Source organism: Polypterus senegalus, chromosome 8 (genome assembly GCF_016835505.1).
Source record: "Polypterus senegalus isolate Bchr_013 chromosome 8, ASM1683550v1, whole genome shotgun sequence".
Classification (NCBI taxonomy): Eukaryota; Metazoa; Chordata; class Cladistia; order Polypteriformes; family Polypteridae; genus Polypterus; species Polypterus senegalus.
The window spans coordinates 182124535-182140813 of record NC_053161.1 but is presented as its reverse complement, the minus strand read 5'-3'; the positions used below and the strand labels follow the sequence as shown (position 1 = coordinate 182140813).

At 40.0% G+C, this 16279-nt stretch overlaps 1 protein-coding gene across 1 annotated transcript in view; it reads left to right on the top strand.

Annotated features, from left to right (window-relative positions):
• The window catches only part of LOC120534744 (gastrula zinc finger protein XlCGF26.1-like), a 534784-nt gene that overhangs the window by 19187 nt on the left and 499318 nt on the right, over window positions 1-16279 (top strand). The window contains exon 2 of the mRNA XM_039762326.1: window positions 11321-11781. Coding sequence (XP_039618260.1) covers window positions 11321-11781 — 461 coding nt within the window. The remainder of the gene's footprint in view (window positions 1-11320; window positions 11782-16279) is intronic.

Below are 16279 nucleotides of genomic sequence, written 5' to 3'. Positions count from 1 at the left end.
CCTGAAGTCCAAATATCAAACATTTCCACAAAAGGTACAAATATAATAGAACAAGTATGCTTTTATTCAAAAATATAACTGCAGAAAAAAGCCACCTTAGCATGCCATATTGACACATACTTACTACAGCTACCACGATAGCATAATGGTATCAACCGCTGACTAGTATCCTAAAGGTCATGAGTTCGATCCCACATGGTTCAGTTTTAAGAAGTAAACTGCTGTTATTCTTACTATTTTAGAATAAAAACACACATTTGATTTCAGTGTGTAACCGCCAGTAATTTATGATACTTGTAAAGGTTAGTTTTTTTTTTTTTATTCACTTTTCATTCTCAGTCTCAGTCGTGTTCAGGATCCTTCCCTACCCCCCATCTGAGAATGCTGTTTTCACATAAAGATGCGCTGTAGCTCTGCAGCGTACTTGTGACTGCATTCTTGTACCAATGCTTGCGAACTGAAGTGCCTGCGTGCACTTTTCGTGGCATTACACGTCTATTTTTTTGAGCATGCCCGTGTCGCTCAAACACAGGAACATGTGTTGGTGACAAAAATAAAAAACAAGTACACTTTTATTCTAGACTATAATTGAAGAAAAAATAAAGCAAGTTACAGTAGGCGGTTGATATGACAGCTTGCGTGGTGCAATGCTAAGAACTGCTGATTTCTGATCCGTGCTACATAAAATCATCACATTGAAATATTAACAATTTCCACACACCCTTCCTACATTCACGACATGTGTACTTGTTGCAGTGTACACATCTCTCTGTGCTATGGTTCCTATTACACTGAATGAGCACCTGACATTGTACTTTTTTCCCTATATAAATCACATTCGAGTATAGAGCGTCTCCAAATAAATCACATTCGAGTATAGCGCATCTTTATGTGAAAACAGCATTGTCAGATTTTTGGGGAATCGTGAATGCGACTGAGAGAATGGAACTGAATAAAAACAAGACTGAAATCAAATGTATGTTTTTATTCTAAAATAGTTAAGTACATGCAATATAATTTGAAAACGAACAGCGTCAGATCGGGTTTGAATACACGCTGACGCTGTTACAGAAGGAGTCAGCTTATTCAGTGCAGCAGTTTCAACGCACAGTACATGCAATATGATTTGAAAACGAACAGCGTCAGATCGGGCGCATATTCAAACCCGATCTGACGCTGTTCATTTTCAAATAATATTGCATTAGTGGGATGATGTTTTTACATATATTGTCTCTTTCATTCATCTTGCGGTTTGTAATCAGTGACCGCGTGTTTTTTCCCTGATCTTGCCAGTTCGCACATGTTGCTGTATGGTGCTGTTTCTTTTGTACTCCAGGACATGCAGAGGACAGAATAGTACAGAGCAGTAAGTTCAGCGCTATATGCAATCAGACAGACAAACAGGCAGAGAAGGCACTAGATATATAAATAAACAGGGAAGGCACTGTATAATAGATATATAAAAAAAACAGCTAAGGGGATAGATATATAGATAGGTAGGAAGGAAAGGCACTATATGATAGGCAGACAGGGAAGCTCCTATATAATAATAAAATTACTGTTATTACTATGTAGATAGACAGGGAGTTCAGCGTCGCAGCGTGTATTCAAACCGGATCTGACGCTGTTCGTTTTCAAATAATATTGCATGTAGTTAACTATTTTAGAATAAAAACATACATTTGATTACAGTCTTTTTTTTTAATTCAGTTCCATTCTCTCAGTCGCGTTCACGATTCCCCAAAAATCTGACAATGCTGTTTTCACATAAAGATGCGCTATAACTCAAATGTGAATTATTTGGAGACGTGCTATACTCGAAAACTAACCTTTACAAGTATCATAAATTACTGGCTGTTACACACTGAAATCAAATGCATGTTTTTATTCTAAAATAGTAAGAATAAGAGCAGTTTACTTCTCAAAACTGAACCATGTGGGATCGAACTCATGACCTTTTGGATACTAGTCAACGGTTGATACCATTATGCTACCGTGGTAGCTGTAGTAAGTATGTGTCAATATGGCATGCTAAGGTGGCTTTTTTCTGCAGTTACATTTTTGAATAAAAGCATACTTGTTCTATTATATTTGTACCTTTTGTGGAAGTGTTTGATATTTGGACTTCAGGCTTCATACATTATATAGTTTATGCTTACATTTTGTCATTTACTACTACAATATGAAAAACGTTTCTGTTTTAAAAATGTGTTTACACGGATTACTGTAGAAACGAATGATTTATAATAATGATCTATTATTTCCACTCTAAAACTCCACTTCACTTCCAGATAATCAATCAAGGCATGAGCTGAGAGAAGTTTGTGCACATTCCAGGTCGGTGGGGGGATGGAATAGCCGGCTGCTTGCAGTCTGATTTTTATCAGCACGTTTAGATGACAAAAGACGCTGGTGGAGAGCTGTGAACGATTTTAAGAAGCGATTTAAGGTGGGACGGAATTACGAGTTTTTTTCGTAGGCTCTGGTAATTCTAGTGTTAAGGAAATGTTATGTTATTATACTGTGCTGTGACTAAGACGACTTTTACTGATCGCCTATTTTGACCTCCGTCCTTGACATTTGTTCACAAGGGAGGGATGTTACGACTAAAGGCAGAGGCTTTTAAAGCAAGTCCTGATAGATACTTTATTAATCCCCAAGTGGAAATTCACATACTTCAGCAGCAGCATACTGATAAAAAAAATATTAAAGAGTGATAACAATGCAGGTATAAGAGACCCGATCTGACACTGTTCGTTTTCAAATTATATTGCATGTACTTAACTATTTTAGAATAAAAACATACATTTGATTTCAGTCTTTTTTTTATATTAAGTTCCATTCTCTCAGTCGCGTTTACGATTCCCCAAAAATCTGACAATGCTGTTTTCACATAAAGATGCGCTATAACTCAAATGTGATTTATTTGGAGACGTGCTATACTCGAATGTTATTTATATAGGGAAAAAAGTACAATGTCCGGTACTCATTCAGTGTAATAGGAACCATAGCACAGAGAGATGTGTACACTGCAACAAGTACACATGTCGTGAATGTAGGAAGGGTGTGTGGAAATTGTTAATATTTCAATGTGATGATTTTATATAGCACGGATCGGAAATCAGCAATTCTTAGCATTGCACCACGCAAGCTGTGGTATCAACCGCCTACTGTAACTTGCTTTATTTTTTCTTCACTTATAGTCTAGAATAAAAGTGCACTTGTTTTTTATTCTTGTACACCAACATATGTTCCTGTGTTTGAGCGACACGGACATGCTCAAAAAAATAGACGTTGAATGCCACGAAAAGTGCACGCAGGCACTTCAGTTCGCCAGCATTGGTACGAGAATGCAGTCACAAGTACGCTGCAGAGCTACAGCGCATCTTTATGTGAAAACGGCATTCTCAGATTGGGGGTAGGGAAGGATCCTGAACACGACTGAGACTGAGAATGAAAAGTGTATAAAAAAAAACTAACTATTACAAGTATCATAAATTACTGGCTGTTACACACTGAAATCAAATGCATGTTTTTATTCTAAAGTAGTAAGAATAAGAGCAGTTTACTTCTCAGAACTGAACCATGTGGGATCAAACTCATGACCTTTTGGATACTAGTCAACAGTTGATACCATTATGCTACCGTGGTAGCTGTAGTAATTATGTGTCAATATGGCATGCTAAGGTGGCTTTTTTCTGCAGTTATATTTTTGAATAAAAGCATACTTGTTCTATTATATTTGTACCTTTTATGGACGTGTTTGATATTTGGACTTCAGGCTTCATACTTTATATAGTTTATGCTTACATTTTGTCATTTACTACTAAAAATATGAAAAACGTTTCTGTTTTAAAAATGTGTTTACACGGATTACTGTAGAAACGGAACACACGTGAAATGCGGGTGTTCCAAATAATGATCTATTATTTCCACTCTAAAACTCCACTTCACTTCCAGATAATCAATCAAGGCATGAGCTGAGAGAAGTTTGTGCACATTCTAAGTCGGTGGGGGGATGGAATGCTTGCAGTCTCATTTTTATTAGCACATTTAGATGACAAAAGACGCTGGTGGAGAGCTGTGAACGATTTTAAGAAGCGATATAAGGTGGGACGGAATTACGAGTTTTTTCGTAGGCTCTGGTAATTCTAGTGTTAAGGAAATGTTATGTTATTATACTGTGCTGTGACTAAGATGACTTTTACTGATCGCCTATTTTGACCTCCGTCCTTGACATTTGTTCACAAGGGAGGGATGTTACGGCTAAAGGCAGAGGCTTTTAAAGCAAGTCCTGATAGATACTTTATTAATCCCCAAGTGGAAATTCACATACTTCAGCAGCAGCATACTGATAAAAAAAATATTAAATTAAAGAGTGATAACAATGCAGGTATAAGAGACAGTAACTTTGTATAACGTTAACATTTACCCCCCTGGGTGGAATTGAAGAGTCACATAGTGTGGGTAAGGAACAATCTCCTCAGTCTGTCAGTGGAGCAGGATGGTGACAGCAGTCTGTCTCTGAAGCTGCTCCTCTGTTCAGTGGATGCAGTGGATTCTCCATGATGGGCGCTGAGCAGGCTCCTGTCAGTCGCTTCACCACAGATGTCAAACTGTCCAGCTCTGTGCCTACAATAGAGTCTGCCTTCCTCACCAGTTTGTCTTTGCGTCCATGCTGCCTCCCCAGCACACCAACATGTAGAAGAGGGCGCTCTCCACAACCGTCTTATAGAACATCTGAGCATCTTATTACAGATGTTTAAGGACACCAGCCTTCTAAGGAAGTATAGTCGGCTCTGTCCTCTCTTGAACAGAGCATCAGTATTGGCAGTCCAGTCCAATTTATCATCCAGCTGCACTCCCAGGTATTTATAGGTCTGTACCCTCTGCATACAGTCACCTCTGATAATCACGGGGTCCATGAGGGGCCTGGTCCTCCTAAAATCCACCACCAGCTCCTTGGCTTTGCTGGTGTTCAGTTGTAGGTGGTTTAAGTAGCATCATTTAACAAAGTCCTTAATTAGGTTCCTATACTCTTCCACCTGCCCACTCCTGATGCAGCCCATGATAGCAGTGTCGTCTGCGAACTTTTGCACGTGGCAGGACACCGAGTTTTATTGCAAGTCTCATGTATATAGGTTGAACAGGACCGGAGAAAGTACAGTCCCTTGCAGCACTCCTGTGCTGCTGACCACAATGTCAGACCTGCAGTTCCCGAAACGCACATACTCAGGTGTGCCTTTAAGATTGTCCACGACTCATGCCACCAGGTATGAACCTACTTCCATCTCTGTCAGCTTGTCCCTGAAGAGCAGAGGTTGGATGGTGTTGAAGGTGCTAGAGAAGTCCAGAAACATAATTCTTACAGCACCACTGCCTCTGTCCAAGTGGGAGAGGGATCGGTGTAACATATAGATGATGGCCTCCTCTGCTCCCACCTTCTCCTGGTATGTGAACTGCAGAGGGTCGAGGGCATGGTAGACCTGTGGCCTCAGGTGGTGAAGCAGCAGCCGCTCCGTGGTCTTCATCACATGTGACTTCAGAGCGACAGGCCGGAAGTCATTCAGCTCAGCAGGACATGATACCTTTGGGACTGGGGTGATGCAAGATGTTTTCCAAAGCCTCGGGACTCTCCCCTGTTCCAGGCTCAAGTTGAAGATTCGCTGTAGAGGACTCCCCAACTCCAACGCACAGGCCTTCAGCAGTCATGGCAATACTCCATATGGACCCACTGCTTTGCTGGCATGAAGTTTCCTCATCTCTCTGCTTACCTGGGCTGCTGTAATTGTGGGTGGGGGGTGAAACTCTCTCCTATGCTGGTATCAGTAGAAGGATGGGTGGAGGGTGTAGTACTCTGAGGTGAGAGTGGGTTAGGGTGGTCAAACCTGTTAAAGAAGTTGTTCATCAGGTTTGCTTTCTCCATGTCTCTCTCGAGGCTGGCACCCCACTTCGAGCTGCAGACAGTGATGATCTTCATCCATCCCACACTTCCTTCATGCTGTTATTCTGCAACTTCTGCTCCAGCTTTCTCCTGTACTGCTCTTTCGCCACCCTGAGCTGGACTCAGAGTTCCTTCTGCACACATTTGAGCTAATGCTGATCACCGCCTTTAAAATCCCTTTTCTTCTGGTTCAATAGGCCCTTGATGTCACTTGTAATCCATGGCTTGTTGTTAGCATAGCAGCGTACTGTTCTTACTGGAACTACAATGTCCCTAAAGAAGCTGATGTAGTCAGTAGTGCATTCAACAATGTCCTCAGTGTTCTCACTATGTGACCCCTGCAGGATATCCCAGTCCGTAGTTCCAAAGCAGTCTCTCAGAGCCTGCTCTGCCTCAGGGGACCACTTCCTGAATGAGTGTGTTGTTGTAGGTAGCTCCCTCACAGTTGGCTTGTAGTGAGGCTGAAGCAGAACCAGGTTATGATCTGCTTTCAAAAGCGCGGGCAGCCTGGGTGGCACTGTATGCGTCTTTAACTTTTGCATACAGTAGGACAATAGTCCTATTTCCCTGTGTGTTACAATCCACATACTTGTAGAAGGCAGGTAATGTTTTGTCTAGCGTCACATGGTTAAAGTCTCCAGTGATTAGCAAAATCGCCTTGGGGTGTTATGTTTGTAATTTAGCCACATCGGAATAGATGCTGTCACCTTCTATCTCCATGTCCGTTTGAAGAGGGATGTAAACAATAACAACAATGATGTGTCCAAACTCTCTGAGCAAGTAATAGGGATGCAGACTTATGGCCAACAATTTGATGTCCCTGCAGCAAGTGGAGATTTTAACATTTACATGTCCAGATTTGCACCACCTTGTATTCACATAGAGGGCTGAGTTAATCTGCACTGCTCTTTATCTTTAGCTCTCAAGTGGACCTTTAATGTCAACCTCCATAAAACTCGCCATTTTTTTTTTTTCTTTTCACTAAAAGGTATGTAAAGTGATGTCCAGGTGCTGTTTCATGTTGAATGACAGCTGTATTTAGTTGTGCAGCACGTACTTTTAGTCACATTACACTTTACACCCACAGTACAGTATTTCAACTACAGAGTTTGGATCAATGAATACTAACAGCGCTCACCTTGGAGTGTCCCGTGTGTGTGTGTATGTGTTCCCGTGACTGATCTGCACCGTGTCTCTTAGCCTCTCTGATATGCTGTGAGTGGACATCTTTGAAATTTGCTGTGTAGAACATTAGAACACTTTAGATGAGAACAGGCCATTCAGCCCAACAAAGCGCCAGTACTATCCACTTATTTCTTCCAATAAAACATCAAGTCGAGTTTTGAAAGTCCCTGACATCTTACTGTCTACCACACTACTTGGTAGCTTATTCCAAGTGTCTATCGTTCTTTGTGTAAAGAAAAAATTCCTAATGTTTGTGCGAAATTTACCCTTAACAATTTTCCATCTGTGTCCCTGTGTTCTTGATGAACTCATTTTACAATAACAGTCTCGATCCACTGGACTAATTCCCTTCATAATTTTAAACACTTCAATCATGTCACCTCTTAATCTTCTTTTGCTTAATCTGTATAGCAGGGCGAATTCAAACTTATCTGCCACAGTACTTCAAATATTATATCAGTTAGAGCATTTAAGTTGATATGCTAGTTTTTTATGGGTCCCACCACATAAAGGAGTCAAAGGAAACAAAATTGTTGATGATTTTTCAATAAAAGCAACTAAACATCTTATTATTGAATGAGAATTAGCATTCAGCAAATCGGAAGTTAATAGACTGACGCAAATAAAAATCGATGAGATATGGCAAATCATGTTGGACACTGACAGTAAGGGAAGGCATATGTACAGAGTAGAAAGCAGAGTTAGATTAATAGGAAAAGGGGGCAGAACAAGAAGAGAAGAAATGATATTAACATGCATTGGTATTGGGCATTTTAGGTTAAATTATACACAGTTCAAGACAAGGCAGCACCAGTCTGGAGTGTGTAGATCACGTAATCAGCTAGAGACTGTAGAGCGTGTATTATTAGGGTGTGTGGCGTGTAAATTACATCAAGTTTAACATTTTAAATCTCTAGGAATGGGTAAATTAACATTACAACAATTGTTAAAGTATGGCGATGAGTGTAAATTGATTCATATTAAGTTATATAAAAACTGTAAGGTTATTTGAGAGTGCGATGTTTCGCTGAAAGGTCTTCACATTAAGAATTTCAACATGGAGAGACAAACAAAGATAAGTGCTCGAGGTTTGGAGATAACAATTTATGGATGTGTAAGTTCTCATTCGCTCAATTCGGAGTTACTGCACACGATTTAAATGAGGGGCGAGCTGCACGACCTCCAGCCCAGCGCCGAACTGTACTCGAGTCAATCCCCATGTGGCCGTCCGCATGTCTTTTCTATTCAATCATCAGTGTGTGTGTGTGTCTCCAGTTCACTTCACATTTTTGAGTCCATTTTCTATTTCACATCGTCCAGTCACACAGTCGCCACCTCCTACTCTACATTTTGATTACTTACCATGGATTCTTAAAGTCCAAGCTCATTTGACAAAGATTAAGGAGAAAGTGCTGCAGATTTATTTACAACTCCAAATGCCACCTTCAACTGACCAGCAGAAAGCGGGTAAATACATTAATTCAATGAATAATCACATTTTGAGCAACAGCCACTGTTAAACATAACATAAAAAAGCATATCGATTTTCACTAATCGATTTGTGGATTAATTATTAAGTAGGGCTAAGATTTACCTCTTCAGTGCTCACTGAGACGATCACAGCACCAGCTTTTGAACTCAATCAGCAAGATCTACCCCCCAAAACAAAGTAAACTCAAGATCATAAAATCAATTTAAAAACCACCACCATCTCAAATCTTCACCTCTACTGCCCTCTCAGTCAGTCCACATTGTGGGTGTCTTTCTCACAGCACAATAATCACCTCACACACTAAATGATGCCCTGTGTGTCCACCTGTGACCAAACTCCCTAATTATTAAGCTGACCACCACGACGTCCCTCACTAACTAGCTCAAGTGACATACATGTTGTATCAAAGTCACTCTTCTGAAGTTGTACCCAATAAAATTAAAAACATTTGCATCAATTTAAACAAACAGATTAAGCAAATCCTGTGATCAGCAATAGATAGAATTGACTCAGTGGAACTTTATTTGTCACAAAGTAGAAGTTACAGAAAATATAAAAAAGGTAGATAAATAAGTAAATAAACATACACACACACTTTGGTCTGAACACACACCAAAATGACTATGAAGCAAGAAAAATAAAAAGAAAGAAAAGTTCTGAATTGGCTGTCACAGTAAGCATGAGACATTAGCAGACATATTGCTGTTGGTATAAAGGAGCCCCCGTACTGTTTCTTGACACACTTATGCAGAATGATTTAAAAGAACTCAAATTTACTGTGTGAGACAGAGTATGTGCAGCATTGTTCATAATGGCACTCAGTTTTGTTTTAATCCTCCCCTCAGCTACGAACTCCAGGGGTCCAGGGTGCCTCCCATAACTGACCTTGCCCTTTTAATTAGCCTGTTCATTCAATCAGCCTCTCTTGACGTGATGTGCACAGCTCAGCAGACCGCAATGTAGAAAATCACACTGGTCATCACAATGTGATAGAAGATGTGAAATATGTCACCTCCCACATTGAAGGAACACGGCCTCCTAATTGAAAAGAGCCCGCGTTGCCCTTTCTTATGGAGTTAAAACATTTTTTCCTTTTAACACATCCATCCCTGTTATGGCGGTGCAGTTAAGTAGCTTAAATCAGGTCAATCAGCTATTTACTAATGGAGAAGGGATGGTCACAGTTTAACAGAACAATGCACTTTATAACTTTTAGTGACAACAAGGTGGTTTTATTAAATCTGATAGCAAAATCAAAAGTTATGTTTGATTCAGTGGGTAAAGAGGGTTCTGGTGGCCATTAATGAATTGAAACGGTTTGTCAAACCTACTGACAGAAATAGAAGTTATGCACCATCGGTTACACCTGTCAGCCTAAGCCAACAAACCCCTTATTTCACTTGCTTGTCTTCTCCTGTTGTAGCTGCGCATTTCAGCAAAGTTTGGTTCCTCTTTCATCTCCTCCCTCCAGACTCAGTTTCTTAACACAATCCTGTGCTCCTACTTGTACAAACCTTGATCAATATCATTTACATACAAAACATTTTGGCAACTTATTTAAATGCAATTATTTATATCCATATATAAACTATTATTGGCAATTATTAAATAATAATAATAATAATAATAATAATAATTTATTATTATTATTATTATTATTATTATTAAAATAATTCCTCCCATAAAAGTAACATTTCTCGGACTGCCTTCTTCCATCTCTGAAACATTTGTTGACTTTGTCCTGTTCTTGCGCAACACAGTACTAAAGTATTAGTTAATGCCCGAGTCACCTCACGTATAGATTACTGTAATGCTATTCTATCTGGCATACCACAAAAATGTATCCATTGCTTACAACTTATTCAAAATTCTGCTTCCAGGATAATAACCTGCTGTTCTAAATCCACTGAACATATTACACCGATTCTCTTTAAACTTCACTGGCTCCCTGTTAACTACAGAATACAATACTAAATACTGCTCTTAACACTGAAAGCTCTTTACAACCTCACTGATCTCCTACAGACTGACACTCCTCTCGCTCACTCAGATTCTCATCTGCAGCTCAACTTTCTGCACCACACATCAGACTCAGTGCTATGGGAGCTCGAGCGTCTCTCATAGTGCTCCTCATCTCAGGAATTCTCTTCCCTCTCATAATTGTCAGCTTGATTCAATAACACATTTTAAAACTACCCTCAAAACTTATCTTTTCAAACTGGCATACCAATTGTGAGTTTTGCACTGTTACTGCCAGTTATCTTTGTTTGTTTACTAATTATTTCTTTTTGATTTATCATTCTCTTGTTTTAATTTTACTAATGTTTTTTAACTTAATTGTAAGGTAACCTTGAGTGCTAATTAAGGAGCCTATTAAATAAAATGTGTTATTGTTATTAATATAAACTGATAAGACAATTCTGGGACCCCAGCAGCACTGTATGTTTAATTCAAGTAGTGAATACTGCTGACCCACAACTGTGTAAGATGGTCTTCTTGTTTCAGAGTCTGTTGGACCTTTACTCCACTCCCAAGATTCTGATCATCTGAAACGAAGAGCAATGGGTTACTGTCAGCATGCTACAAACTGTCTAACTTTACATAAACCATAACATAGAGCCTGTTCTAAAATGATATTCAATTGTCTTTAGACATAAAGGACACAGTTTTAATGAAGTTGATTCCTGTTCTTTTCACAGAGAAAAAGAAAAAGCTGCTGTTTGCTGGAACATTTCAATGGATGTGAAACAGGACACCTGTGATGTGGACGCAAATATCATGAAGAAAACTGTAAATATTAAAGAGGAGGACTGTCAGTGGGAGTCCATCTACCTTAAACAGGAAAGTCTGAGCATCAAGGAGGAGGACAGTGAACTGCAGCCAGTGGGCATTAAAGAAGAACGTGAAGAGAAGTCTGTCAGTATTGAGACATATAACCGTACAAATCTGGACAGTGTAAAAGAAGACAACCTTCATGATGGGTATCAAGATGGAGTGGTGACCAGGTTAGACTCTTCTCATAGCAGACACTTTTCATCTCCAGAGCCTTCTATCAATGTGAAGTCTGAATCATTACAGTCTGAACCAAATAGGGCTGTGGAAACTACATCTGTTAGAGCGCAGAGAAATAAGCGACCACCTTCAAAGAAGTCTGGAAAAAGTAAGTGCAAAAATAAAAATGTGTAAGATTTAGGTTTGGGGTTTATGAGCTTCAAAGGTTGGATCTTGTGATTCTTAGGAGAAACTTAGAAATGGAGTGAAACTGTGTGTTTAAATACAGTTTGAGATTTCATCTGTTGTTATGTAAGGTTTAGCAATTTGTTATTCTTCCATTATAGTGACTTTATGAAGAAGTCCTCAGCCTATCCTCAGTAAAGAGTGCTATACAAATATCCAAGAGCAAGACAAAGGTATTGATCCCTCTGGAATTTCCTGGGTATCCATATTAATTCCCCTTAACACTGCAGTCCAATCTTCAACTAAACTCTGATTAAAGACAGCCTCAGTTGTCCTAAACTACTGTAATAACACAAACAATTGGACGGCTTCTTGTCAGTCCTGAACACATCGTTTAAACATTCACAGTCCACTCCATGACCCTCCTATCTTTACAGACTGGTTGGCCCTTCTTTAACAGTAATGACCTCCACAAAACTTTGTAGCTACTGATCAGCAATGAATTTTAACCCATTCCTTCATTCCAAACCTTTTCAGTTTCTTTATCCCTGAGTGCCCTTTTCTGATCAGTTCTCTTTAGGTCAGGCCACAGCATCTCGTGTCTCTTATTGGCCATTCCAGAAGACCAATTACCGTATGTTTAACCCTTTATGTTTTTGATTTCTTCTTGTGTTTGGGCTTATTGTCCTGTGTCATCACTCAATTTTTGTTAAGCTTCTACTTTCCTGATATTTTTCTGTCAGTTTTCTTGATAATATTTTCAATTCAGTGACCGTTGATCATGTCAAGTGTTTCAGACCATGAAGAAACAAGCATGCCAAAACATGATGCTCCATTCACCTTGAGTCTTTAGTATCAATGTCCACTTTTGTGTTACCTCCAAACATGGTGTTGCATGTTTTCACCAAAGATTTTTGTCTCATTCATTCATAGAACATTGTCTGTTCTGGAACATCATGATGATCTTTTACAATTTTTCAGATGTGCAGTTATGGTTTTTCTAGATTGCATTGATCTCCTTTGTGTTGCTCTTCTGTAAACTACATTCTTACGCTTTTCTCCATAAGTCCCGGAGACTTCTGCAGGCCCTTTGCTCTGCCTGTCTGGGTTCCTATTCACCTCTGTTTTCATGCTGTGATCTTTATGGGTTGCCCTTTCCAGTAGTGAGTTTCCTCCATTTTTGTAGACAGTATGGCTCTCTATGCATTGATGGACTCCCACGTCTTCCAAAATTCTTTTGTCACATTTGCCAGCTTTACACATCTCTTCAGTTCTTCTAAGGTTCTTGTGACATCCTTAAAGAAGTATTTGGATGAAACATCAAACCTTTGGATTACACATTGAAGCGGTGGATTGGAGAAACAACTTAGACTGACATGTTGACATCATTCTTAAATCATAAAGTGACAAAGTCTGTGTGTTCTGTGCTAGTCTGTGCTCCTTCTATGTGATTGTGCATTAAATATGACTTTTGCTGCTAAACATTTTTTTTTTGGTAGCTATTAAGGAGCAGAGAAGCAGTTTATGTTTTTAACATTTTTTTTCTATTTACAATGGTGTTTGTTTTTTGTTTTTGTGATTCACACAACAGCAGGTGTTACTCCAGTCTTACTCCAAACTTGGGTCTGTGGGGCGGAGGGTGGAGAAAGCTTTTGTAGTAGCCGACAAGTCAGTGTCATAGCAATAAACAGGCAAAAGTAACTGTGTTTTTTTAGCAGAAAGAATTTAAACATTTTACATATGATGCGGGATGGATTCAAAACAATTGATAAAATCTCTGAAGTGGGTAAATAAGGAGGTAGAAAAGAATCTGCAAAGGAAAAAAAAGAACGACTGAATAAATCATTTAAAATGAATAACCCCAATGCTAACAGTAGTGCATTTGAGAGCAAACATTAGGAAAGATATAAGGTCTCTAAAAGACAGTTAAAGAGAAATATTGCAGCCAAAGACATTCTTTCAGTATTTCAGGAGTAAAATAACAGTCAAGGAGGAAGTGAATTGCCACATGAACAATAAAGGGGAATTACAATACTCCGGTAGTGAAATATAAAATGCTCGAAACTTTCCATTTTCTGAAGATTTCATGTCTGAAAAAGTGGATAACCTCTCAGTTGTAACAGGAACTACCAAGGAGGTGTGACGATGCGGGTTCTGCTCCACGTTCCCATCTTGCTACTGGGGGCCCTTGAACCCGTCACCGTCGGCAATGTTACCAATGTGCCTGGCAGTAAAGCACAACATAGCAAGGGGATTGTGCAAAAAGTGCAAAGGGCTTTTATTTAAACCAACAAAACCATAACAGTATCCAAATAAATAACGCAGTGCTTTAAATCTTCAATAAATAAATATTCCATAAAACAGGGGTGAAGTGGAGGTTAAAACAATAAATAAACCCTTTAAAACGATAAGGTTAAAACAATGCTGGAAACATTCCTTTAAAAACACAAAGCCCGATTGTCTTCTTTTACCTGGCAGCTCTCCTGCTTCTCCCATATGGCCCCGCAACAGGAGAGTCGCCCTACCTGCAGCTGACCTTCTTTCCACTACTGATCTGGAGGCTTCCCAATCCATGGCTTCGGTTCCACTCCCTCCAGACCGAGACTTGGCTTCCCTAACAACCTGGATGCTCACGCCAGGAAATTCATCTTCCAAGCATCCCGACTCCCGCAGCCTTCTCGGCCTTATGCGGCCAGCCACCCTTCTTCTGGTTACTCCCGCTCTTCATAAAATGCTCAGTGGGAGCGACCACTACCTATGGCCCTTGGGTGTCAGCCAAACACCCTGCTAGTGCTCCCTGTCCAGCTGCCTGTGAGCGCTCACTCGCTATCTCTCTCTCTCTAACACACACTGGCTTTCTCTTCACTGCTTCCTGCTTTTCTACCACACTCCTGCATCCTCCATTTCTTTCTTTCATTTCTCTTCCCTCTCCTAGCCTAGCCACTTCGCGCTTCTATTTATGATGAGGACATGGTATCTGTGGCAATCAGCAGCTCCTGGGAACAATTATGGTTGCGGACTGTTTCACACTTGTGCACTCAGGTGAGAAACGGCCTCATCACGAATTCCCCAGGAAACGCTTCAGCCACACCCCACCATGCTCCCTCGCTAAGCCGGCGAGTGTGGTGATTATTTATTTTAAAAATGGCCTGTTGATGTGAACTGCAATACCACAGGAGGTACTTAGGGATTTGGAAATTGTAGAGAGAGAAGTGCTGCGAAGATTGAATTGGTTGAAATCAAACAAATCACCAGGACCAGATGCTATTTATCCTTAAATGCTTACAGAGTTTAGTAAATATACAGTATACTGTATATAATCCTCTGATGGATAGTTTATAGTAGTCACTGCACACTGGGTCAGTTTTTATGAACTGGAAAATGTAATCCCATTAATATAGAAAGGGCGATTGGGAAAACTGAAGTATCAACAGGTCAGTAAGCTTAACTTGCATCACAGGAACATAAATGAAAGGAATTATTAAGGAAAAGATTGAGTGACACAGGGTAAGAACAGGAGTTTTACTAAACAGTCAGCATGGATTCAGATGAGGGAGGTTGTGTTTTACTAGCATGCTGGAAATCTATGAGGAACCAACCAAAGGATATGATGATATTATTTATCTGGACTTTCAGTAATTATCTGATAAGATGCCACTAAACTAAAAGAAGTGAAAGTTCACAGTGTGGTGTGCCGAATTGGCTAAACATAGGAAGCAGAGGGTTATGGTGTGAGGAACCCCATCAGAACTCGGTGATTATAAGAGTGGTGTCCTATGTTGACACTTTTTCTATATTGTCGTTTCTTGTGACTGAAGACAGAGAGATATAATTAAAGTTAGTAAAAAATCTTTTATTAATACACACCAGGCAAAGGTAAAATGACAGAGAAGCACAGTCCTAGGACACCTGCCCTTCATCTGCCTCTAGGGGTCGGTGTCTCAAATCTTTTATAGGGCCTTTGTCTTTATGACTTTAGTTGCACAAGAATTTCAAACCGTTACATCTTACAACATTTTGCTTGGATCAGCATTTACCACATCCTTTAAGTTCATCAGTTGGTCACTTGTGGTTTTTTTTTTTCGTTAGGAGAAACAAGAAGTTGCACTTGTCATGTGCACTATGGACAAGACAGGGTCTGCATGGTTTTTGTCACATGCACCAGATTGATCGAACTGTTTATTATTTTTCCACACCTACAAGGGCCAGTGTGAGGGCCACTGCTATATAAATATATTGTCAGACACGTGTGATTGGGAGACAGCTGAATGATTGAGAGACAGAGTTGAATGGCCTACCTACAGTGGGCTGGCGCCCTGCCCAAGGTTTGTTTCCTGCCTTGCACCCTGTGTTGGCTGGGATTGGCTCCAGCAGACCCTCGTGACCCTGTAATTAGGATATAGCGGGTTGGATGAATGGCCTAAATGATAGAAATACCACGCCAGACCAGGGGGCAGCAGGGTGTGCTGACTGTCTCTCTC